General features: G+C 38.0%; 1 protein-coding gene across 9 annotated transcripts in view; it reads right to left on the bottom strand.

Moving 5' to 3' along the window:
* plch1 (phospholipase C, eta 1) overlaps window positions 1–25,410 on the bottom strand; it is a 221,712-nt gene that overhangs the window by 118,152 nt on the left and 78,150 nt on the right. For 3 of the 9 annotated variants that reach the window (XM_062059982.1, XM_062059985.1, XM_062059986.1), the window contains exon 1: window positions 12,034–12,243. The exons of 3 other annotated variants lie outside the window; for them this stretch is intronic. In XM_062059982.1, coding sequence (XP_061915966.1) covers window positions 12,034–12,211 — 178 coding nt within the window. In that variant the 5' untranslated portion in view covers window positions 12,212–12,243. Of the gene's footprint in view, window positions 1–12,033; window positions 12,255–25,410 lie in introns of those variants that run through there. 3 more of the 9 variants (XM_062059991.1, XM_062059992.1, XM_062059981.1) reach the window with 2 other exon arrangements.

Raw genomic sequence — 25,410 nt, 5'->3', positions numbered from 1 at the left:
GGAACTGAGGGAGTCAAAAACTAAACAAAACATGACACAACCTAATGATTGTATTATCCACTTCCATGCTAACCTTCACATTGACATAGTCAGCTTTGCGAGATTATGTTTGAAAAATCTATTTTCTCTCCGTCAACCCAATATTTCAATCTGAGAAAAGTTTGAAAACATATTTTTTTCACCTTTAGGGAAGAAAAATTACGTATTTTTATGTTCTGACCTGTTGATGTCAGGTAAAATAAGGTTAACGTACGTATGACAAAACACTTACTATTGTGTGTTTGTGTCAACGTCTGTGTAGTGCCTGTGTAAAAAATAAATAAATAAATAAATCTAATTATTGCTGTCGGCAGCAAGCACAAATAGCACATCAAAGCTTTGAGGCAGGAAATTCAAAGAGGTTTTAATAGGGACAGGATGTCGACCTGACTGAACAAAGCTGATACAATGAAGATGACGTTGAGATGGCAAACACCTCACCTCATCGGTTTGAATTTTACTGACACTTTACTTTACACATGACTTAATGGCATCTTTCATTGCAAACCATAATATATGCATACTACCGGTGTATATCCTTTTTTACATGTAAAATTTTCTCTATACTGTATATTTATTTGCAATGTTATATTGTTACTGTTTTTGTTTTTTTACATACTATACTGTGATACTTGGACACACACGCCAAGCCATTCTGAGCCAGTAATTTCCAGGAGTTACATCATCCTGTGAGAAGCCTCCATTTTACTAATGATTTCCAATGCTGCAAAAATGTGTACAATAAAAAATTAGAATACAACATTCCTGTAAATGCAGATTTTTTTTGTATTTTTGGTCCAATAAGACTAACGTGACAACATTTTGGGTTGCCGACACCTGCACTAGTGGCACACATACCAACGTTTGACGATCACTGTCCATCTCAATCCAATTTATGAAGTCCCACACTTTGGCGTTTAATAACAGCACCGCCAAGTGTTGTATTTTGTCAGCGAAGTAATAGCATAAGGTGCATGTTTCACTGTTTTGTGTGCAACGATTCAAGAGTTAAATACCGTATTTTCTGGACCACCGGTTTTCTTTTCACTTTGGTTGACAAATTGAGACGCAAACACACACAAATGCACTTACAGTACCGTATTTCCTTGAATAGCCGCAGGGGCGTTAATTAATTTAAAACCTCCTGTCACACCTGCGTTTACCGGAAACCGGCGGGATGGCCGTGCATGCGGTAATTATTTTAAAACCTCTTCTCACTCCGGCGTTTACCAAAAGGAATCCATAAAATTTAGGCGTGCGCTTTGAGTGTGATGTAAGCATACCATCATGAAAAGCACATTTAATTAAAAAAAACGTTATTATGGTCTTACCTGTACTTATAAATGGAGTCCATTTGCAGCTCCTTCTGACCAAAAGCATCGATAACTTGTTTATAGAAGTCTTCATTATTTTCTTTCTTCAGTTTTAAAAGTCTCTGTTTCGATGGAGATATTCCTTTAATTATTACCTCATGCTTCGATTGAAAGTCCAGTTTAGAAAACTGTTTTATTTTAGATACCGGTATGTAATCCTCCATGTTAAAAGTTCAGGCAGAGGAAAAAAAAAAATCTCTTGCTGCGTGTGTTCACTTCTTCTGCAGTACCGGAAGTCGCAAGAAGGATCACTAGCGCGGCAGCGCCCTCTACCACCAGGAGGCGGGAGTCATTTAATGACTTATACAGTATTTCACACACGCAGCTACGGTATATTAATAAAACATAGCTGCTTACTGTTCTCTTTAGCATACTGTACCGGTATGCAATAGCTTGGACCTTAAATCCTACTGAAAAGCTCTTTATCTTTTTTCCTTTGTGCGATTGTAAACTACTGAAAGCAGCTTCCTCCATTTTGAAAATGAGGACAGATGCGTCACTCGTGACGTAACGAATTTGACCCGGTGGAAGTTCTAGCCATATGCTAAATATTTTGCGAAACGAGTTTGACCCGGCGAAAATTATAGACATGCGATAATAAAATTAATATTTTGCGAAACGAATTTGATCCAGCTTCAATAATAAACCGGTGATAAGGCCAAGCATGCGTTAATTATTTTGAGAAACGAGTTTGACCCGGCAGTAATTCTAGACGTGCGAATACTATATTCTCTGCGCCAATTCAAGGAAATACGGTATATGACAGATGGTAGAACACACAGCAAATCAGACATGTCCTCTTCTTGCAGGTAATGAGCGGTGCCTCGCCTCGCACCGGATTATTGCCGATGAGCGGGTCTATTCAGGTCTCTTTTCATACAAAAGGCGCACCGGATTATAAGGCGCATTAAAGAAGTCACATTATGATTTTTTTCTAAATATAAAACACTTCCTTGTGGTCTATCAATCAATCAATCGATGTTTATTTATATAGCCCTAAATCACAAGTGTCTCAAAGGGCTGCACAAGCCACAACGACATCCTCGGTTCAGAGCCCACATAAGGGCAAGGAAAAACTCACAACCCAGTGGGACGTCGATGTGAATGACTATGAGAAACCTTGGAGAGGACCGCAGAGGACCCCCCCCCCCTCTAGGGGAGACCGGATGCAATGGACGTTGAGTGGGTCTAGTATAATATTGTGAAAGTCCAGTCCATAGTGGATCTAACATAATAGTGAGAGTCCAGTCCATGGTGGGGCCAGCAGGAGACCATCCCGAGCGGAGACTGGTCCCCAACCGATGCACAGGCGAGCGGTCCACTCTCTGTCCCGACTCTGGACAACCAGCACTTCATCCATGGCCACCATAACATGTAATGGTGGTTCTTTGGTCAAAATGTTGCATAGATGATGTTTTACAGATCATCTTCAAGCCGCTTTCTGACAGTCGCTTCAGGATGCACCGTTTTGTGGGTGGTCTTATTTACGTGGCTCACCTTCAACTGCGTCTTCCCCCGTCATCTTTGTTGTAGCGGTGTAGCGTGCAAGGACGGTAGTGGAAGAAGTGTCAAAAGATGGAGCTAACTGTTTTAATGACATTCAGACTTTACTTCAATCAATAACGGAGCAGCATCTCCTCATCCGTGGCTCACTCGTGCAACAACGCCGGAAATGTGAAAAACCGTCCAACCGGAACTCTCTAACAACTAAAGTTCTGTGGGTGAATAATGTAAACCCGCAACACTGGTAGTTTTTAGCGCTTCCATAACGAAATGTAAGTTAGAACTTTACGCTACTTTATATTAGAAATGGCAACAGAAAAGTGTGAATGTGCCATAACAAGAAGATAGTGAAAAAGAAGAAGCTTATCGACTACGGCAGGGGTCGGCAACCCGCGGCTCCGGAGCCGCATGCGGCTCCTTGACCACTCTGATGCGGCTCAGCTACATACATGCCGACCCCCCCGATTTTCCAGGAGATTTATGGATGTCAGTGTCTCTCATAAATTACTCCCAGGGAAAAAATAATCCTATTTACACTCTAACTACTAAATAAAGGGCGTGCCCTAATTGCACTGCAGTAATTGTCCTCTATAGCATTTACATACAGCGTGCCAGTCCAGCCACATGTTGCATGTTGTTATTACTTGCACACACAGGAGACAGCAAAGCATACTTAGTCATCAGCCACACAGCTTACACTGACGGTAGCCGTATCAAACAACTTTAACTTTGTTACGTTACAAATATGCGCCACACTGTGAACCCACACCAAAAAAGAATGAAAAACACATTTCTGGAGAACATCCCACCGTAACACAACATAAACACAACACAACCATTACCCAGAATCCCATGCAGCCCTAACTCTTCCGGTCTACATTATACACCCCCGCTACCACCAAATCCCCCCACACATCAACCCCCCCCCTCTCCGTGCGTTGGTTGAGCGGAAGAGTTAGGGCTGCATGGGATTCTGGGTATTGGTACCGTCAGTGTAAGATGTGTGGCTGCTGAGTTAGTACGCCTTGATGTCACTTACGTGAGCAAGCTGAAATTGCATTCTTCGTGTGGTCGAGCAGGTACACTGTTAGGGCAGACTGTAGAGGGCGCCAAATGCAGTGTCATCACGCTCTGATATTCGGGAGTCTCCCGGGAAAAGTGAGAGGGTTGGCAAGCATGATGCTATCAAGCGCCATTCATTCAAAACTCGCGGGCTGCACTAACATCAAATTTCCACATTAAAGTGTGTGCCGGTGCGTGTGTCGGAGACCCCTGGTTAACATAGCACAAAGCATTTAAGCTTTGTATGCAGTGTTTTTCATTTTAAATTTTTTTTTTGGGCTCCCATTACTTTCTTTAATTTGTGAAACTTGCCAAAATGGCTCTTTGAGTGGTAAAGGTTGCCGACCCCTGGACTACGGCATCGGCACGGACTACAATGGCGGATGTGCGCTCATTTTCAGGACTTATGCATATCTCAAATACACATCAGCAGTTACCGGAAGGTACCAGAAGGTATGTGTGACTGCTATCTATGGGTCACACTTATCATTACACCATGTACCAAATAAAATTGCTTCGAGGTCGGTAAGCACAAAAATAATTATTCCGTACATTAGGTGCACCGGGTATGTTAGAATAATTGTTTCTAAATTATCACAAAAATGTTGTGTTACATTGAGGGTCTGGTGAGAAGACAAAAGCTGTCTTTGAAACCTACCAAGAGTAAGGCTTGTAAAACTCCACTGTGTAGGGGGGAAAGCAAGATGAAGGTGTTCCTGTTTTCTCTCATGTATGGTAATCAACAGAAAGATATTGTTCTAACCCAATGACTTCAAATTGGCGAGATGGCCGGATCTGCCCAATTTCCAGACAAAGTCTTTTTGAACTATTTTATGGACCTCTTTTTGAACTATTTTATGAACTCTTTTTGAACTATTTTATGGACCTCTTTTTTAAGTATTTTACGAACTCTTTTTGAACTATTTTATGGACCTCTTTTTTAAGTATTTTACGAACTCTTTTTGAACTATTTTATGGACCTCTTTTTGAACTATTTTACAAATTCTTTTTGAACTGACCTTTTCTGTGAATTGTTTACGACCTTTTCTGTGAACTTTTTGCGACCTTTGTCCTTTGGAAACAGCGGTGGCCTTGTGGTCGGGGAGGGTCCAAAATAAAAGGAGGCGTGCAATCTTTTGGCAGAGCGTGCTGAGATACTGTGCAAGGGTACAGTGTACAGACAACTCTCCTCAATATTGAGTCCAAATTGAATTCTGTCTGTTTAATTCTTTGCCTCCTGTCTTGTTTAATAGATGTCATCAGTGTTTGAACCTGCCAGGGTTATAAGGCGCACTGTCGGTTTTTGAGAAAATGAAAGGATCTTAAGTGCGCCTTATAGTCCGAAAAATGCGGACTATAAATTAAATAAATTAAATATCTCATGTTTCAATGCGTACACTTGCGGCTTGTAGACTTGTGCGGCCAATATACGTACAAAACAAAATTAGGTTGTTTGCAGCTTATATTAACGTGCACTCTCAGGCCCGGAAAATGACGGTAGCTTACATAAACATTTACACAATTAAAGTCGTACTCCAAAAGGACAATCATCTTTGTTTGATGTTTTCAATGGAGGTTTTCTTTTCACTTTGGTTGACAAACTGAGACACAAACACACACAAAATGCACCTACAGTATATGACAGATGGTAGAACACACAGCAAATCAGACATGTCCTCTTCTTGCAGGTAATGAGCGGTGCCTCGCCTCGCACACAAGATCAAAGATAGCAGGAAGTGAGCGATGCACTCGTCACGACGATACTTGCAGGATGCATAAACATGAGCTTCTGCTCCTTTCCTGGCCTTCAAATAGCAGCACCGTGCAAAATAAATGTTCAATATGCAACACACACACACACACACACACACTATAAGGCATTAACTAGAGTTAACTAGACAGAATAAAGAGTCAGCGGAGACAATCGCCTGATATCCACTTACACAATGTGGTGCTACTCGGAGGTTCTTGTCTTTATTATATTGCCTACTGAATGAGTCTTACATTGAAATGTGACGTCATGCACAAAAAATAATTAATGGTATCCGCAAGGAATGAGGTAAGCGGTTTACGACTTGACTCTCTCTTTTCACGCCCTATTGTGTTGGAAGTAGGGCCGTCAAACAGAACTAGAAACAGTCCATTTTTCATTTGATTAATCACAAACAATGATGGAAATAATCATGTACAGTACAGGCCAAAAGTTTGGACACACCTTCTCATTCAACGCTTTGTCTTTATTTTCATGACTATATACATTGTAGATTGTCACTGAAGGCATCTAAACTATGAATGAACACATGTGGAGTTATGTAATTAACAAAAACAGGTGAAATAACTAAAAACATGTTTTATATTCTAGTTTCTTCAAAATAGCCACCCTTTGCTCTGATCACTGCTTTGCACACTCTTGGCATTCTCTCGATGAGCTTCAAGCACACCCGGGAAGTGCAAACCATTTCAGGTGACTACCTCTTGAAGCTCATTGAGAGAATGCCAAGGTGGAGCAAACTGTTTTAATGACATTCAGATAGGGATTAATTGATTGATTGAAACTTTTATTAGTAGATTGCACAGCACGGTACATATTCCGTACAATTGACCACTAAATGGTAACACCCGAATAAGTTTTTCGGGGTCCACGTAAATCAATTCATGGTAATATCGGACTGCCGATATTATTGGCCGATAAATGCTTTAAAATGTAATATCGGAAGTTATCGGTATCGGTTTCAAAATTATCGGCATCAGTTTCAAAGAGTTTTTAAAACGCCGCTGTGTACACGGACGTAGGGAGAAGTACAGAGCGCCAATAAACCTTAAAGGCACTGCCTTTGCGTGCCGGCCCAATCACATAATATCTACGGCTTTTCACACACACAAGTGAATGCAAAGCATACTTGGTCAACAGCCATACAGGTCACACTGAGGGTGTCCGTATAAACAACTTTAATACTGTTACAAATATGCGCCACACTGTGAACCCACACTAAACAAGAATGACAAACACATTTCGGGAGAACATCCGCACCGTAACACAACATAAACACAACACAACAAATACCCAGAACCCCTTGCAGCACTAACTCTTCCGGGACGCTACAATATACACCCCCCGCTATCCCACCCCCACCTCAACCCCGCCCCCTCAACCTCCTCGTGCTCTTTCCAAGCTGCTGTTTTGAGGCATGTTAAAAAAAATAATGCACTTTGTGACTTCAATAATAATAAATATGGCAGTGCCATGTTGGCATTTTTTTCCATAACTTGAGTTGATTTATTTTGGAAAACCTTGTTACATTGTTTAATGCATCCAGCGGGGCATCACAACAAAATTAGGCATAATAATGTGTTAATTCCACGACTGTATATATCGGTATCGGTTGATATCGGAATCTGTAATTAACAGTTGGAATATATCGGAATATCGGATATCGCAAAAAAGCCATTATCGGACATCTCCACATTCAGACTTTACTTATATCAACAACGGAGCAGCATCTTCTCATCCGTGGCTCAATAATGCAACAACAGGGCCGGAAATGTGTCCTGTGAAAAACAGTCAGACCGGAACTCTCTTATAACTAAAGTTCCTTGGGTGAATAATGTAAACTCACTACACCGGTATGTTTTAGCGCTTTCATGGCGTGATGTAAGTTAGAACTTTAAGCTACTTCATATTAGAAATGGCAACAGCAGAGGATGAATGTACCATAACAAGAAGATAGAGAAAAAGAAGAAGCTTATCGACTACAGACTACAGTGACGGATATGCGCAAATTTTCAGGATTTATGCAGATCCCAAATACACATCAGCAGGTACCAGAAGTTAAAAAAAGTTGCTTTTGCATAATATTGTGAAACAAAACGCCAGAAAATGTCTGTTAATGGCTGCCATTTTGCGGTCCGTATACACACACCGTAGTAATACTTGTATCTCTGACTACGGTAGCCGTAATGGGCCGACAATCCATCAAAGTCATACTAAAACATTGTGGCAGATTTTTAAGTACTGTGTGTAATGTCCCGGGATCTTTCTGTGTGGAGTTTGCATGTTCTCCCCGTGACTGCGTGGGTTCCCTCCGGGTACTCCGGCTTCCTCCCACCTCCAAAGACATGCACCTGGGGATAGGTTGATTGGCAACACTAAATTGGCCCTAGTGTGTGAATGTGAGTGTGAATGTTGTCTGTCTATCTGTGTTGGCCCTGTGATGAGGTGGCGACTTGTCCAGGGTGTACGCCGCCTTCCGCCCGAATGCAGCTGAGATAGGCTCAAGCACCCCCCGCGACCCCAAAAGGGACAAGCGGTAGAAAATGGATGGATGGATGGCATTTAATGTTTTGGTGTTTACTGGCGTCATATTGCAGCCTACACACATCTCATGTGTGACTACCATTTACTGGTCACACGTATCATTACACCATGTACCAAATAAAATTGCTTCAAGGTCGCTAAGCACAACCAGAATTATTCCGTACATCAGGGTTATAAGGTGCACTGTCGATTTTTTGAGAAAATGAAAGGATTTTAAGCGCGCCTTATAGTCCGAAAAATACGGTAATTTAAGAGTTAGAGTTAGACTTTCCAGGAAAACCGGAATTTGGTTTGGAACTTGGGAAAGTGTTAGTTTGAAAGTCCAGGATGAGTGGACTGTGTTGATGTCGGAATGGTCTGAATAGGTTGAAAAATGTGGGAATTGTGCAACTTGGAAAAATGTCCTATTCATTTCGATGGAAAATTCCTGGAAATTTGGGGATTTTGGGGGTAAACAGGAATTTTTTGGGAAAATGGTAAAAAACTTGAAATATTAAAATGGTTGGTGTTAGAATTTTTCCAATCGGTGGACAAATGTTGAAGTAGTAACATGTTGAATTGAGAAATGGTATTACGGAATTCCTGGAATTTTGGGAAAACCGTGAATTTTTAAGAGGAATGATTTGACAGTAGAAATTCCTGGAAATTTGGGAATTTTGGGGGTTAAGCGGGGTTTTTTTTTTTAAATGATTATGAGCATGAATGTCCTGAATGAGCTGAATTGGTTGGTGTTAGAATTGTTTAAATTGGGCAAGAAATGTTGAAGTAGTAAATGGTATTAGGGAATTTCAGTAAAATCTGGGAAAAAAATTAACTTGGAAAAAGGGTAGTTTGAATATCCAGAATGGTGGAATGGTTTGAATGGGTTGAAGAATGTGGGAATTGTGGAAGTTTGAAAAATGGCCACTAAATTCTGAATGGAGAAAATGCAAAAAAAAAAAAGGAATTATGGGTAATCCGGGAATTTTTTTTTAGAAATGTTGAAATAGAGCACACAATTCCTGAACAGGCTGAATATTTTGAAGTTGGAACGGTTTGAATAAGATGAAAAATGTGAGAATTGTGGAACTTTGAAGAATGTTCCATTGATTTCAATGGGAATTTCAGAAAAATTGGGAATTTTGGGAGAAGCGGGAATTTTTTTGGAAAATGGTAAAAAACTTGACATGTTGAAATGGTTGGTGTTGGAATTTTTCAAATCGGTGGAGAAATGTTGATGTAGTAACATGTTGAATTGAGAAATGGTATTAGGGAATTCCTGGAATTTTGGGAAAACCGGGAATTTTTCCAGTTAAAAAAAACCAACTTCATGGTTTGAATGTTAAAGACTTAGAATTTCCAGGAAAACCGGAATTTGGTTTGGAACTTGGGAAAGTGTTAGTTTGAAAGTCCAGGATGAGTGGACTGTGTTGATGTCGGAATGGTTTGAATAAGTTGAAAAATGTGGGAATTGTGCAACTTGGAAAAATGTCCTATTCTTTTCGATGGAAAATTCCTGGAAATTTGGGAATTTTGGGGGTTAAGCTGGGTTTTTTTTTTAATGATTAGGAGCATGAATGTCCTGAATGAGCTGAATTCGTTGGTGTTAGAATTGTTTAAATTGGGCAAGAAATGTTGAAGTAGTAAATGGTATTAGGGAATTTCGGGAAAATCATTACACCATGTACCAAATAAAATTGCTTCAAGGTCGGTAAGCACAACCAGAATTATTCCGTACATCAGGCGCCCTGGGTTATAAGGTGCACTGTCGATTTTTTGAGAAAATGAAAGGATTTTAAGCGCGCCTTATAGTCCGAAAAATACGGTAATTTAAATTATGCAAGTGAGTAAAAAGTGAATAATCATGAATAATCCAAATTTGAAAATGTAACTTAATAATAATAATAATGGATTACATTCTATGTAGCGCTTTTCTAGACAGTGAAAGTGCTTCACAGAGAACTGAGACCCCATCATTTATTCACTCCACATTCACACCTTGATGGTGGTAAGCTATGTTTGTAGCCACAGCTGCCCTGAGGTAGACTGACGGAACCATGGCTGCCAATTAGCACTGGGACCAAGGTGGGTGAAGCGTGTTGCCCAGGGGCACAATGACTGTGATGAGGAACGCAGAAGCTGGAACCAAACCAGGAACCCTCATGTTGCTGGACGGCCGTTCTACCATCTGAGCCATGCCACCCTAAATAAAAATATAATCATCCAACAGCACTAGTTGAAAGCAATTGTCACGGCGTAAAATGTATTTATATGATACATATTTGATGCGTACCACTGTAAAGTACAACCTCTAAAACAGACCTGGGCAAATTAAGGCCTGTTAAGTTTTTCAATCTGGCCCGCCGGACATTCCCAAATAATTTTTTTAGACCTTTAAGATGGAAACTGTAGCTGCCATTATGATGTGCAGTGATGTTTTTAAATGACTGTAAGTCTTGAACTATACAAAGTATTTCAATGGTTGGAATCTGCGCTTTTGCATGATATACTAGTTCAGGGGTCGACAACCTTTACCACTCAAAGAGCCATTTTGGAAAGTTTCACAAATTAAATAAATTAATGGGAGCCACAGAATTTTTTTGAAAATTTTAAATTAATAACACTGCATACAAAGCTTAATTGCCTTGTGCTATGTTAACCAGGGGTCTCAGACACACCAAATTTGATGTTAGTGCGGCCCGCGACATTTAAAGTGAGATGGCGCTTTATAGCGTCATACTTGCCAAACACCTCTAATTTCCGGGAGGCTCCCGAATATCAGAGCGTGATGGCACTGTTTTTGGCGCCCTCTACAGGCTGGCTAAACAGTGTACCTGCTCGGCCACATGTAGAATGCAGCTCCAGCTTGCTCACGTAAGTGACAGCAAGGCGTACTAGTTCAACAGCCACACATCTTACACTGACGGTAGTCGTACAAAAACAACTTTAACATTGTGACGTTACAAATATGCGCCACACTTTGAACCCACACCAAAAAAGAATGACAAACACATTTCTGGAGAACATCTGCACTGTAACACAACATAAACACAACACAACCAATACCCAGAATCCCATGCAGCACTAACTCTTCCGCTCAACCAACGCACGGAGAGGGAGGCGGGGGTGGGGGGGGTTTGGTGGTAGTGGGGGTGTATAATCTAGACCGGAACGCAACGGTATGCAGAGGGTGACTGGCATCATCCAGGATGCTCACTAGTTTTTCCACAGTCCTCTTCTCTGCCACCGTCACCAGTGAGTCCAGTTTTAGTCCGATCGTAGAACCGGCCCGCCTGATCATATATCAGATGTATCAGATTGTCGGTGGGGGTTTTTTTTACCCTTCGCGTTCATATTTTGCTGTTTGTTGCATTTTTTGCTGGTCGTAAAATACGTCGATGGATAGGGGGTGTGACGTTCATATGTTGTCAATATTCAGTGTTTTATCGTTCATAGTTAATATTGTAAATCCCACATTCTTTATTTTAATGTACATTCTGGGTGTCTCATTCAGTAAAAAAAAATTCAATTCTAATCCCTTTTTTAAGGCGGTCTGTCATAACGTTTTTAGCATTCAATCAGACATTATTGTGAGGTTTTGTATTAGTGTTTCTAAAAATCAGATACACTGTTTACTAAATATGATGGATATTGAGCTCTGGCACTGGATGCAGGCGTCCCTAATGTTGTACAAAAATAGCAATCACATATGAAGGATAGATGCTTCCAAACAAGAACATGTTACAAACACCATGAACTCACCCATTAGTGTCACTCTGCACTTTTGGGGTGCAGCTAGCATGCCGTGGACGTGCTCGACGTTTTGCGCCAGCAGGGTTGCGACAGTCAACGCCGCTGATTTTTCCGCAGAACCGTAAATCAAAGTGGATGGAACTTTAGGCAAAGTGGGACCAAAAAGGGAAAGATATAATTCCTCCATTTTAGCTCATTTAAGAAAAGAAGTTGTCCAAAGGAATTCCAAGTTAGTTCAGTACTGGTGTGACACTTGTGGCTATATCGCCTGAAAAAACTATCTTGATGGAGGGACCATCGCTTCAAGGGACTAACAGCAGCTACTGTATGAAGTCCCCGCTCTCATCCCTCATGCTCTGATGTGTGTCAGCACCTTCATCCCTCCGCCACACACACACACACACACACACATTCTTGTATTTGTTACCTTCTTGAGACCTCCGCAAAATGCCTACCTCTTTAGGACCACCCATTCTAGATATATAAAGATTTGTATTTACAACATGAATAATGTATACAAACTATGCAAATATAAAAAGGCTTGTTGTGAAAAATGAGTTGGAATTTCATAAGAAAAAGGTCACAATTCGACAAGAAAAACGTAGAATTTTGGCAGTGTTGAAATAAAAGTCGTCCTTTTACTCGACGCGAGTCAAAATGTTGGCAATTTTATGAAAAGAGTCGTAATTGTACTCGACAAAAGTCACAATTTTATAAGAAAACTTGAAAATTTGGGCAATAGTATAATAATAATCGGAATTTTTACTTTGGCAAAATTTTCATAAAAATCATCATTTTACTCAATAAATGTCACTATTTTACAAGAACAACAAAAAAGTTGGCAATATTGCGATAAAAGTCAGAATCTTATGGGACAAATGTCACCATTTTGCATTAAAAACTAATAATGTTACATAAAGTAATAGTTTTACGAGAAAATGTTGCAATATTACAGAAACGGAAAAAATATGAGAAATTGTTCCCAATTTTATAAGAAAAAAGTAGACGCATTGTGAGAAAAAGAGTGCTTTTAGTTCATTTATTTGTATTTTTTTTGTTTGTCTGCAATTGTTTTTTATCTTCATTATTTACTTCAAGTTATTACAGTATGTCTCTATATACATATTTATTTTATTTTTTTAATTCATTTAATTCAATTACACACACTTGTTATTACATATGTTGGCCAGAGGGGGGAGCACGTCAAACTTATTACACACACTTGTTATTTCATATGTTGGCTAGAGGGGGAGCACTTTAAAAACTGACACATAGTCAATTTGAAAAATCCCTCCTTTTTGGGTCCACCCTAATTTTGATAGATTTCACCACCAGGGGTGCAAATGAGACATTCTCTATTAGACGCAATGGTTTTCCGTATTGGGACCATGATTTCGGTCCTAACTTGTCATATGGAAGGTACTTTTCCTTGTTGACGTCTCAAGAAGGGTAGAAATACAAGAACACACACACACACACACACACACACACACACACACATTCTTGTATTTTTTACCTTCTTGAGACCTCCGCAAAATGCCTACCTCTTTAGGACCACCCATTCTAGATATATAAAGATTTGTATTTACAACATGAATAATGTATACATACTATGCAAATATAAAAAGGCTTGTTGTGAAAAATGGGTTGGAATTTCACAAGAAAAAGGTCACAATTCGACAAGAAAAACGTAGAATTTTGGCAGTATTGAAATAAAAGTCGTCCTTTTACTCGACGCAAGTCAAAATGTTGGCAATTTTATGAAAAGAGTCGTAATTGTACTCGACAAAAGTCACAATTTTATAAGAAAACTTGAAAATTTGGGCAATAGTATAATAATAATCGGAATTTTTACTTTGGCAACATTTTGATAAAAATCATCATTTTACTCAATAAATGTCACTATTTTACAAGAACAACAAAAAAGTTGGCAATATTGCGATAAAAGTCAGAATCTTATGGGACAAATGTCACCATTTTGCATTAAAAACTAATAATGTTACATAAAGTAATAGTTTTACGAGAAAATATTGCAATATTACATAAACGGAAAAAATATGAGAAATTGTTCCCAATTTTATAAGAAAAAAGTAGACGCATTGTGAGAAAAAGAGTGCTTTTAGTTCATTTATTTGTATTTTTTTTGTTTGTCTGCAATTGTTTTTTATCTTCATTATTTACTTCAAGTTATTACAGTATGTCTCTATATACATATTTATTTTATTTTTTTAATTCATTTAATTCAAGGGGGCGCATTTAAATTTCTTACACACACTTGTTATTACATATGTTGGCCAGAGGGGGGAGCACGTCAAACTTCTTACACACACTTGTTATTTCATATGTTGGCTAGAGGGGGAGCACTTTAAAAACTGACACACAGTCAATTTGAAAAATCCCTCCTTTTTGGGTCCACCCTAATTTTGATAGATTTCACCACCAGGGGTGCAAATGAGACATTCTCTATTAGACGCAATGGTTGTCCGTATTGGGACCATGATTTCGGTCCTAACTTGTCATATGGAAGGTACTTTTCCTTGTTGATGTCTCAAGAAGGGTAGAAATACAAGAACACACACACATTCTTGTATTTGTTACCTTCTTGAGACCTCCGCAAAATGCCTACCTCTTTAGGACCACCCATTCTAGATATATAAAGATTTGTATTTACAACATGAATAATGCATACATACTATGCAAATATAAAAAGGCTTGTTGTGAAAAATGAGTTGGAATTTCACAAGAAAAAGGTCACAATTCGACAAGAAAAACGTAGAATTTTGGCAGTATTGAAATAAAAGTCGTCCTTTTACTCGACGCGAGTGAAAATGTTGGCAATTTTATGAAAAGAGTCGTAATTGTACTCGACAAAAGTCACAATTTTATAAGAAAACTTGAAAATTTGGGCAATAGTATAATAATAATCGGAATTTTTACTTTGGCAAAATTTTGATAAAAATCATCATTTTACTCAATAAATGTCACTATTTTACAAGAACAACAAAAAACTTGGCAATATTGCGATAAAAGTCACAATCTTATGGGACAAATGTCACCATTTTGCATTAAAAACTAATAATGTTACATAAAGTAATAGTTTTACGAGAAAATATTGCAATATTACAGAAACGGAAAAAATATGAGAAATTGTTCCCAATTTTATAAGAAAAAAGTAGACGCATTGTGAGAAAAAGAGTGCTTTTAGTTCATTTATTTGTATTTTTTTTGTTTGTCTGCAATTGTTTTTTATCTTCATTATTTACTTCAAGTTATTACAGTATGTCTCTATATACATATTTATTTTATTTTTTTAATTCATTTAATTCAAGGGGGAGCATTTAAATTTCTTACACACACTTGTTATTACATATGTTGGCCAGAGGGGGGAGCACGTCAAACTTCTTACACACACTTGTTATTTCATATGTTGGCTAGAGGGGGAGCACTTTAAAAACTGACACACGGTCAATTTGAAAAATCCCTCCTTTTTGGGTCCACCCTAATTTTGATAGATTTCACCACCAGGGGTGCAAATGAGACATTCTCTATTAGACGCAATGGTTTTCCGTATTGGGACCATGATTTCGGTCCTAACTTGTCATATGGAAGGTACTTTTCCTTGTTGATGTCTCAAGAAGGGTAGAAATACAAGAACACACACACACACACACACACATTCTTGTATTTGTTACCTTCTTGAGACCTCCGAAAAATGCCTACCTCTTTAGGACCACCCATTCTAGATATATAAAGATTTGTATTTACAACATGAATAATGTATACATACTATGCAAATATAAAAAGGCTTGTTGTGAAAAATGAGTTGGAATTTCACAAGAAAAAGGTCACAATTCGACAAGAAAAACGTAGAATTTTGGCAGTATTGAAATAAAAGTCGTCCTTTTACTCGACGCGAGTCAAAATGTTGGCAATTTTATGAAAAGAGTCGTAATTTTACTCGATAAAAGTCACAATTTTATAAGAAAACTTGAAAATTTGGGCAATAGTATAATAATAATCGGAATTTTTACTTTGGCAAAATTTTGATAAAAATCATCATTTTACTCAATAAATGTCACTATTTTACAAGAACAACAAAAAACTTGGCAATATTGCGATAAAAGTCACAATCTTATGGGACAAATGTCACCATTTTGCATTAAAAACTAATAATGTTACATAAAGTAATAGTTTTACGAGAAAATATTGCAATATTACAGAAACGGAAAAAATATGAGAAATTGTTCCCAATTTTATAAGAAAAAAGTAGACGCATTGTGAGAAAAAGAGTGCTTTTAGTTCATTTATTTGTATTTTTTTTGTTTGTCTGCAATTGTTTTTTATCTTCAATATTTACTTCAAGTTATTACAGTATGTCTCTATATACATATTTATTTTATTTTTTTAATTCATTTAATTCAAGGGGGCGCATTTAAATTTCTTACACACACTTGTTATTACATATGTTGGCCAGAGGGGGGAGCACGTCAAACTTCTTACACACACTTGTTATTTCATATGTTGGCTAGAGGGGGAGCACTTTAAAAACTGACACACAGTCAATTTGAAAAATCCCTCCTTTTTGGGTCCACCCTAATTTCGATAGATTTCACCACCAGGGGTGCAAATGAGACATTCTCTATTAGACGCAATGGTTTTCCGTATTGGGACCATGATTTCGGTCCTAACTTGTCATATGGAAGGTACTTTTCCTTGTTGACGTCTCAAGAAGGGTAGAAATACAAGAACACACACACACACACACACACACACACACATTCTTGTATTTGTTACCTTCTTGAGACCTCCGAAAAATGCCTACCTCTTTAGGACCACCCATTCTAGATATATAAAGATTTGTATTTACAACATGAATAATGTATACATACTATGCAAATATAAAAAGGCTTGTTGTGAAAAATGAGTTGGAATTTCACAAGAAAAAGGTCACAATTCGACAAGAAAAACGTAGAATTTTGGCAGTATTGAAATAAAAGTCGTCCTTTTACTCGACGCAAGTCAAAATGTTGGCAATTTTATGAAAAGAGTCGTAATTGTACTCGACAAAAGTCACAATTTTATAAAAGAAAACTTAAAAATTTGGGCAATAGTATAATAATAATCGGAATTTTTACTTTGGCAAAATTTTGATAAAAATCATCATTTTACTAAATAAATGTCACTATTTTACAAGAACAACAAAAAAGTTGGCAATATTGCGATAAAAGTCAGAATCTTATGGGACAAATGTCACCATTTTGCATTAAAAACTAATAATGTTACATAAAGTAATAGTTTTACGAGAAAATATTGCAATATTACAGAAACGGAAAAAATATGAGAAATTGTTCCCAATTTTATAAGAAAAAAGTAGACGCATTGTGAGAAAAAGAGTGCTTTTAGTTCATTTATTTGTATTTTTTTTGTTTGTCTGCAATTGTTTTTTATCTTCATTATTTACTTCAAGTTATTACAGTATGTCTCTATATACATATTTATTTTATTTTTTTAATTCATTTAATTCAATTACACACACTTGTTATTACATATGTTGGCCAGAGGGGGGAGCACGTCAAACGTATTACACACACTTGTTATTTCATATGTTGGCTAGAGGGGGAGCACTTTAAAAACTGACACACAGTCAATTTGAAAAATCCCTCCTTTTTGGGTCCACCCTAATTTTGATAGATTTCACCACCAGGGGTGCAAATGAGACATTCTCTATTAGACGCAATGGTTTTCCGTATTGGGACCATGATTTCGGTCCTAACTTGTCATATGGAAGGTACTTTTCCTTGTTGACGTCTCAAGAAGGGTAGAAATACAAGAACACACACACACACACACACACACACACACACACCCACCCATCTTCCTCTTTGTCCACTGAGCTCTCCTGCCTCCCTTCTCCTCCCTTGACTGATGCACACATTTCGTCCGCAACATGCTGTGTTTATTGTTGTGTCGATCACAATAAAGAGTGGCAGATGTGCGGAGAAGTCTCCTGCTCTCAGCTGCGCTCATTAGGGTCAGCCAGCGGGATGCAAGGGGATATAATCTACTGTATGACATAACAGCCATGATAATGCACCGCCTCTAACAACATGACAAGGAGGATATGTGAGGCAGCAAACTGCAAACCATCTGTCCATTGTACAAAAAAATGCCGCAGTTCATGTATTTTTATTAGTACATATTAGGCACACCTGCACAATCCATTGAATGCAATACAAGAGCCTTTCCAAACATAAGAATGCTCCCCGAGGTTGTAGTTTGCACTGGTACAAAACTTCCCTGCATCATATGGAGAGCAGTTTCGAGTACCGTATTTTCCGGACGATAGGCCGCACCGGATTATAAAATGTGGGAATTGTGCAACTTGGAAAAATGTCCCATTCATTTCAATGGGAACTTCCTGGAAATTTGGGAATTTTGGATGAAAGCGGAATTTTTTTTTTAATGATTAGGAGCGTGAATGTCCTGAATGAGCTGAATTGGTTGGTGTTGGAATTTTTCATATCGGTTGAGAAATTTTGAAATAGTGACATTTTTAAATGATAAATGGCATTACGGAATTCCTGGAATTTCGGGAAAACCGGGAATTTTTCCAGTTAAAAAAAACAACTTCATGGTTTGAATGTTGAAGAGTTAGACTTTCCAGGAAAACCGGAATTTGGTTTGGAACTTGGGAAAGTGTTAGTTTGAAAGTCCAGGATGAGTGGACTGTGTTGATGTCGGAATGGTTTGAATAGGTTGAAAAATGTGGGAATTGTGCAACTTGGAAAAATGTCCTATTCATTTCGATGGAAAATTCCTGGAAATTTGGGGATTTTGGGGGTTAAGCGGTATTTTTTGGAAAATGAATAGGAGCATGAATGTCCTGAATGAGCTGAATTCGTTGGTGTTAGAATTGTTTAAATTGGGCAAGAAATGTTGAAGTAGTAAATGGTATTAGGGAATTTCGTGAAAATCTGGAATTTTTTTTAACTTGGAAAAAGGGTAGTTTGAATTTCCAGAATGGTAGAATGGCTTGAATTGGTTGAAGAATGTGGGAATAGTGGAAATTTGAAAAATGGCCACTAAATTTTGAATGGAGAAAATGCACACAAAAAAAGGAATTATGGGTAATCCGGGAATTTTTTTTTTAGAAATGTTGAAGTAGAGCACACAATTCCTGAACAGGCTGAATATTTTGAAATTGGAACGGTATAACTCAGAAGAAAAATGTGAGAATTGTGGAACTTTGAAGAATGTTCCATTGATTTCAATGGGAATTTTGGGAAAAGCAGGAATTTTTTTGGAAAACGGTAAAAAACTTGAAATGTTGAAATGGTTGGTGTTGGAATTTTTCAAATCGGTGGAGAAATGTTGAAGTAGTAACATGTTGAATTGAGAAATGGTATTAGGGAATTCCTGGAATTTTGGGAAAACCGGGAATTTTTCCAGTTAAAAAAAACCAACTTCATGGTTTGAATGTTGAAGACTTAGAATTTCCAGGAAAACCGGAATTTGGTTTGGAACTTGGGAAAGTGTTAGTTTGAAAGTCCAGGATGAGTGGATTGTGTTGATGTCGGAATGGTTTGAATAGGTTGAAAAATGTGGGAATTGTGCAACTTGGAAAAATGTCCTATTCATTTCGATGGAAAATTCCTGGAAATTTGGGAATTTTGGGGGTAAACAGGAATTTTTTGGGAAAATGGTAAAAAACTTGAAATATTAAAATGGTTGGTGTTAGAATTTTTCCAATCGGTGGACAAATGTTGAAGTAGTAACATGTTGAATTGAGAAATGGTATTACGGAATTCCTGGAATTTTGGGAAAACTGTGAATTTTTCCAGTTCAAAAAACAACTTTGTTTTTTGTCCTGATTAAGAGGAATGATTTGACAGTAGAAATTCCTGGAAATTTGGGAATTTTGGGGGTTAAGCGGGGTTTTTTTTTAAATGATTATTAGCATGAATGTCCTGAATGAGCTGAATTGGTTGGTGTTAGAATTGTTTAAATTGGGCAAGAAATGTTGAAGTAGTAAATGGTATTAGGGAATTTCAGTAAAATCTGGGAAAAAAATTAACTTGGAAAAAGGGTAGTTTGAATATCCAGAATGGTGGAATGGTTTGAATGGGTTGAAGAATGTGGGAATTGTGGAAGTTTGAAAAATGGCCACTAAATTTTGAATGGAGAAAATGCACACAAAAAAAGGAATTATGGGTAATCCGGGAATTTTTTTTTTTTAGAAATGTTGAAGTAGAGCACACAATTCCTGAACAGGCTGAATATTTTGAAGTTGGAACGGTATAACTCAGATGAAAAATGTGAGAATTGTGGAACTTTGAAGAATGTTCCATTGATTTCAATGGGAATTTCAGAAAAAATTGGGAATTTTGGGAAAAGCGGGAATTTTTTTGGAAAACGGTAAAAAACTTGAAATGTTGAAATGGTTGGTGTTGGAATTTTTCAAATCAATGGAGAAATGTTGAAGTAGTAACATGTTGAATTGAGAAATGGTATTAGGGAATTCCTGGAATTTTGGGAAAACCGGGAATTTTTCCAGTTAAAAAAAACCAACTTCATGGTTTGAATGTTGAAGAGTTAGACTTTCCAGGAAAACCGGAATTTGGTTTGGAACTTGGGAAAGTGTTAGTTTGAAAGTCCAGGATGAGTGGACTGTGTTGATGTCGGAATGGTTTGAATAGGTTGAAAAATGTGGGAATTGTGCAACTTGGAAAAATGTCCTATTCATTTCGATGGAAAATTCCTGGAAATTTGGGAATTTTGGGGGTAAACAGGAATTTTTTGGGAAAATGGTAAAAAACTTGAAATATTAAAATGGTTGGTGTTAGAATGTTTCCAATCGGTGGACAAATGTTGAAGTAGTAACATGTTGAATTGAGAAATGGTATTACGGAATTCCTGGAATTTTGGGAAAACCGTGAATTTTTCCAGTTCAAAAAACAACTTTGTTTTTTGTCCTGATTAAGAGGAATGATTTGACAGTAGAAATTCCTGGAAATTTGGGAATTTTGGGGGTTAAGCGGGGTTTTTTTTTTAAATGATTATGAGCATGAATGTCCTGAATGAGCTGAATTGGTTGGTGTTAGAATTGTTTAAATTGGGCAAGAAATGTTGAAGTAGTAAATGGTATTAGGGAATTTCAGTAAAATCTGGGAAAAAAATTAACTTGGAAAAAGGGTAGTTTGAATATCCAGAATGGTGGAATGGTTTGAATGGGTTGAAGAATGTGGGAATTGTGGAAGTTTGAAAAATGGCCACTACATTTTGAATGGAGAAAATGCAAAAAAAAAAGGAATTATGGCTAATCCGGGAATTTATTTTAGAAATGTTGAAGCAGAGCACACAATTCCTGAACAGGCTGAATATTTTGAAATTGGAGCGGTTTGAATCAGATGAAAAATGTGAGAATTGTGGACCTTTGAAAATGTTCCATTGATTTCAATGGGAATTTTAGAAAAAATTGGGAATTTCGGGAAAAGCGGGATTTTTTTTGAAAATGGTAAAAAACTTGAAAAGTTGAAATGGTTGGTGTTGGAATTTTTCAAATCGGTGGAGAAATGTTGATGTAGTAACATGTTGAATTGAGAAATGGTATTACGGAATTCCTGGAATTTCGGGAAAACCAGGATTTTTTCCAGTTAAAAAAAAACAACTTCAATGAATGTTGAAGACTTAGAATTTCCAGGAAAACCGTAATTTAGTTTGGAACTTGGGAAAGTGTTAGTTTGAAAGTCCAGGATGAGTGGAATGTGTTGATGTCGGAATGGTTTTAATAGGTTGAAAAATGTGGGAATTGTGCAACTTGGAAAAAATTCCTATTCATTTCGATGGAAAATTCCTGTAAATTTGGGAATTCTGGGGGTATTTTTTTGAAAATGATTAGGAGCATGAATGTCCTGAATGAGCTGAATTTGTTGGTGTTAGAATCGTTTAAATCGGGAAAGAAATGTTGAAGTAGTAAATGTTATTAGGGAATTTCGGGAAAATCTGGAATTTTTTTTAACTTGGAAAAAGGGTAGTTTGAATTTCCAGAATGGTGACTGGTTTGAATGGGTTGAAGAATGTGGGAATTGTGGAAGTTTAATAAATGGCCACTAAATTTTGAATGGAGAAAATGCACCAAAAAAAAGGAATTATGGGTAATCCGGGAATTTATTTTTGAAATGTTGAAGCAGAGCACACAATTCCTGAACAGGCTGAATATTTTGAAGTTGGAACGGTTTGAATCAGATGAAAAATGTGAGAATTGTGGAACTTTGAAGAATGTTCCATTGATTTAAATGGGAATTTCAGAAAAAATTGGGAATTTCGGGAAAAGAGGGATTTTTTTTTGAAAATGGTAAAAAACTTGAAAAGTTCAAATGGTTGGTGTTGGAATTTTTCAAATCGGTGGAGAAATGTTGATGTAGTAACATGTTGAATTGAGAAATGGTATTACGGAATTTCGGGAAAACCAGGATTTTTTCCAGTTAAAAAAAAACAACTTCATGGTTTGAATGTTGAACAGTTAGAATTTCCAGGAAAACCGTAATTTAGTTTGGAACTTGGGAAAGTGTTAGTTTGAAAGTCCAGGATGAGTGGAATGTGTTGATGCCGGAATGGTTTGAATAGGTTGAAAAATGTGGGAATTGTGCAACTTGGAAAAATTTCCTATTCATTTCGATGGAAAATTCCTGTAAATTTGGGAATTCTGGGGGTATTTTTTTGAAAATGATTAGGAGCATGAATGTCCTGAATGAGCTGAATTTGTTGGTGTTAGAATTGTTTAAATCGGGAAAGAAATGTTGAAGTAGTAAATATTATTAGGGAATTTCGGGAAAATCTGGAATTGTTTTTAACTTGGAAAAAGGGTAGTTTGAATTTCTAGAATGGTGGAATGGTTTGAATGGGTTGAAGAATGTGGGAATTGCGAAGTTTGAAAAATGGCCACTAAATTCTGAATGGAGAAAATGCAAAAAAAAAAAAAGGAATTATGGGTAATCCGGGAATTTTCTTTTAGAAATGTTGAAATAGAGCACACAATTCCTGAACAGGCTGAATATTTTGAAGTTGGAACGGTTTGAATAAGATGAAAAATGTGAGAATTGTGGAACTTTGAAGAATGTTCCATTGATTTCAATGGGAATTACAGAAAAAAATGGGAAGTTCGGGAAAAGCTGGAATTTTTTTGGAAAATGGTAAAAAACTTGAAATGTTAAAATGGTTGGTGTTAGAATTTTTCAAATCGGTGGAGAAATGTTGAAGTAGTAACATGTTGAATTGAGAAATGGTATTACGGAATTCCTGGAATTTTGGGAAAACCGGGAATTTTTCCAGTTCAAAAAACAACTGTGTTTTTTGTCCTGATTAAGAGGAATGATTTGACAGTAGAACGGTTGAAATGCGTTGAAAAATGTGGAAGGAGTAGTCGCAAGAAAAATAAGGGGGAAAAAAGGGCTTTGGAAAACCAGCAATTCTGGAAAATCCTGGATTTTTTTTTTTAACTTAAAAAAAGGGAAGTTTGAATTTCCAGAATGGTGAAATGTGTTGAAGGTGGAATGGTTTGAATAGGTTGAAAAATGTGGAAATGGTGGAAGTTTGAAAAATGGCCAATTCATTTTGAATGGGGAAAAATGTCCCGGAAAACCTGGAATTCTGGGAAATCTGGGAATTTTTGGGAGTTGCCATGGAAAAGCCCGCGATTCCCGAATAGGCTGAACAGTTTGAAGTTAGAGCGGTTTGAATCGGATGAAAAATGTGGAAGGTAGAGCGCGCCAAAATCTGGAGAAGAAGAAAAAACATATGTGTGAATGCTCCAAAGCATTCACACAACAAAGACCCAAATGAACCTCCATACTATCTATAATGACATACAGTACATGTCAACACATTATTTCACTGTCTGTTTCAATATATTATAATTCAACTGTGCACAGTTGTGTGTGTGACTGATGACGTCGCGCGGCACCACGCTGGGACAAATGTCCGAACCACAGGTGTGACGTTAATGAGCTCCAGCCCCAAGCGGACTCCAAACTCCATCACCTGCTTGGACGGGCCAAAATAAGCAAGTAACATATGGCTTCCTATAATCACCTGCCACCGTTAGATTGACGGCATAATGAAGAAGGGAAGTGCAGCGTCATGGAGCACCGAGAACTCTAGCCTTCCTTGCAGAGTGGATTAAAAGTAGAGAGACGACTGACAACCTGAGTGGGTTGGCTGTCAGTCTAAATGAATGCACAGGAGCAAACACTCCACCCTTGCTTTAATGGAGTCTCCAACTCCATCTCAAACACATGCAAGACTTCACCAATTTGCTAATGCAGAATTCCATCCATTTACTACCGCTTGTCCCTTTTGGGGTCACGCGGGAGGGCTGGCGCCTATCCCAGCGGCACTCGGGTGGAAGGCGGTGTACACCCTGACCAATTCGCTACCTCATCGCAGGGCCAACATTCGCACTCACATTCACACACTGGGGCAGGCCTGGGCAATTATTTTGCTTTGGGGAGCCAAATTTAGAGAAAAAAATGTGTCTATTTTTGAATGCTAAAAAAAACGGCATGGAATTTGAAATTGTTTTACTGAATGAAACACCCAGAATGGACATGAAAATAATGTGGGATTTACAATATTAACTATGAACGATAAAACACTGAATATTGACAACATATGAACGTCACTCCCCCTCTCGATCGACATATTTTACAATCAAGCGAAACGCAACAAAAATGAACGCGAAGCGTAAAAAAAAAAAAATCCACCTACAATCTGATACATCACTAAGCTATAGAACTTTGTTGTACAAATCTCCTGCTGCTTTTTGCTTGCATGCAGAGCGGCCCCAGGCCTATGGACACTACATCAACACACCCAAGACAATGGGCATATACACACACACATCCCCTCCCGCACCCCACGCCTTCACCACCACTTAAATCCCCTTCGGGGTGATTGACGGCTGGCAGCGCTTCATAGCAGCAGTTGACCTCCAGGGCCCCAACCCCCCCGCACCCCCCCACCTCTGTTGCGAGTTGTCGTGATTAAATGTAACATGTTTATGTGTGCATGGCATGGAGGTTTTTTCCCACTCCAGACTAGTCTAGTTTGTATTTATGTTTACTCATCTTCTTCCCCAGCGTTTTACCTTTTTCCCCACCTTTTTACGTGGCGCGTCGTGGCGACCCATCAGCGTTCCTGTTCTGTAACCCTGTGCACTGTTTGTTTGTCTAATCTTGAACGGGGTTTGTGCTGAAAACATAGTTTCATTGTACTTGTTGCAATGACAATAAAGACCTATCCTATCCGCGTCTGTCCCCGACACCCGCATTTCAGGCTGGCCGCTCTGGAAACACTCTGTGAAAACGCTCCCCACCCACACTGCTTGGT

The sequence above is a fragment of the Entelurus aequoreus genome, linkage group LG10, assembly GCF_033978785.1.
Source record: "Entelurus aequoreus isolate RoL-2023_Sb linkage group LG10, RoL_Eaeq_v1.1, whole genome shotgun sequence".
NCBI classification, from domain to species: domain Eukaryota; kingdom Metazoa; phylum Chordata; class Actinopteri; order Syngnathiformes; family Syngnathidae; genus Entelurus; species Entelurus aequoreus.
The sequence above is the reverse complement of the archived record's forward strand: the minus strand, read 5'-3'. Positions and strand labels throughout refer to the sequence as shown.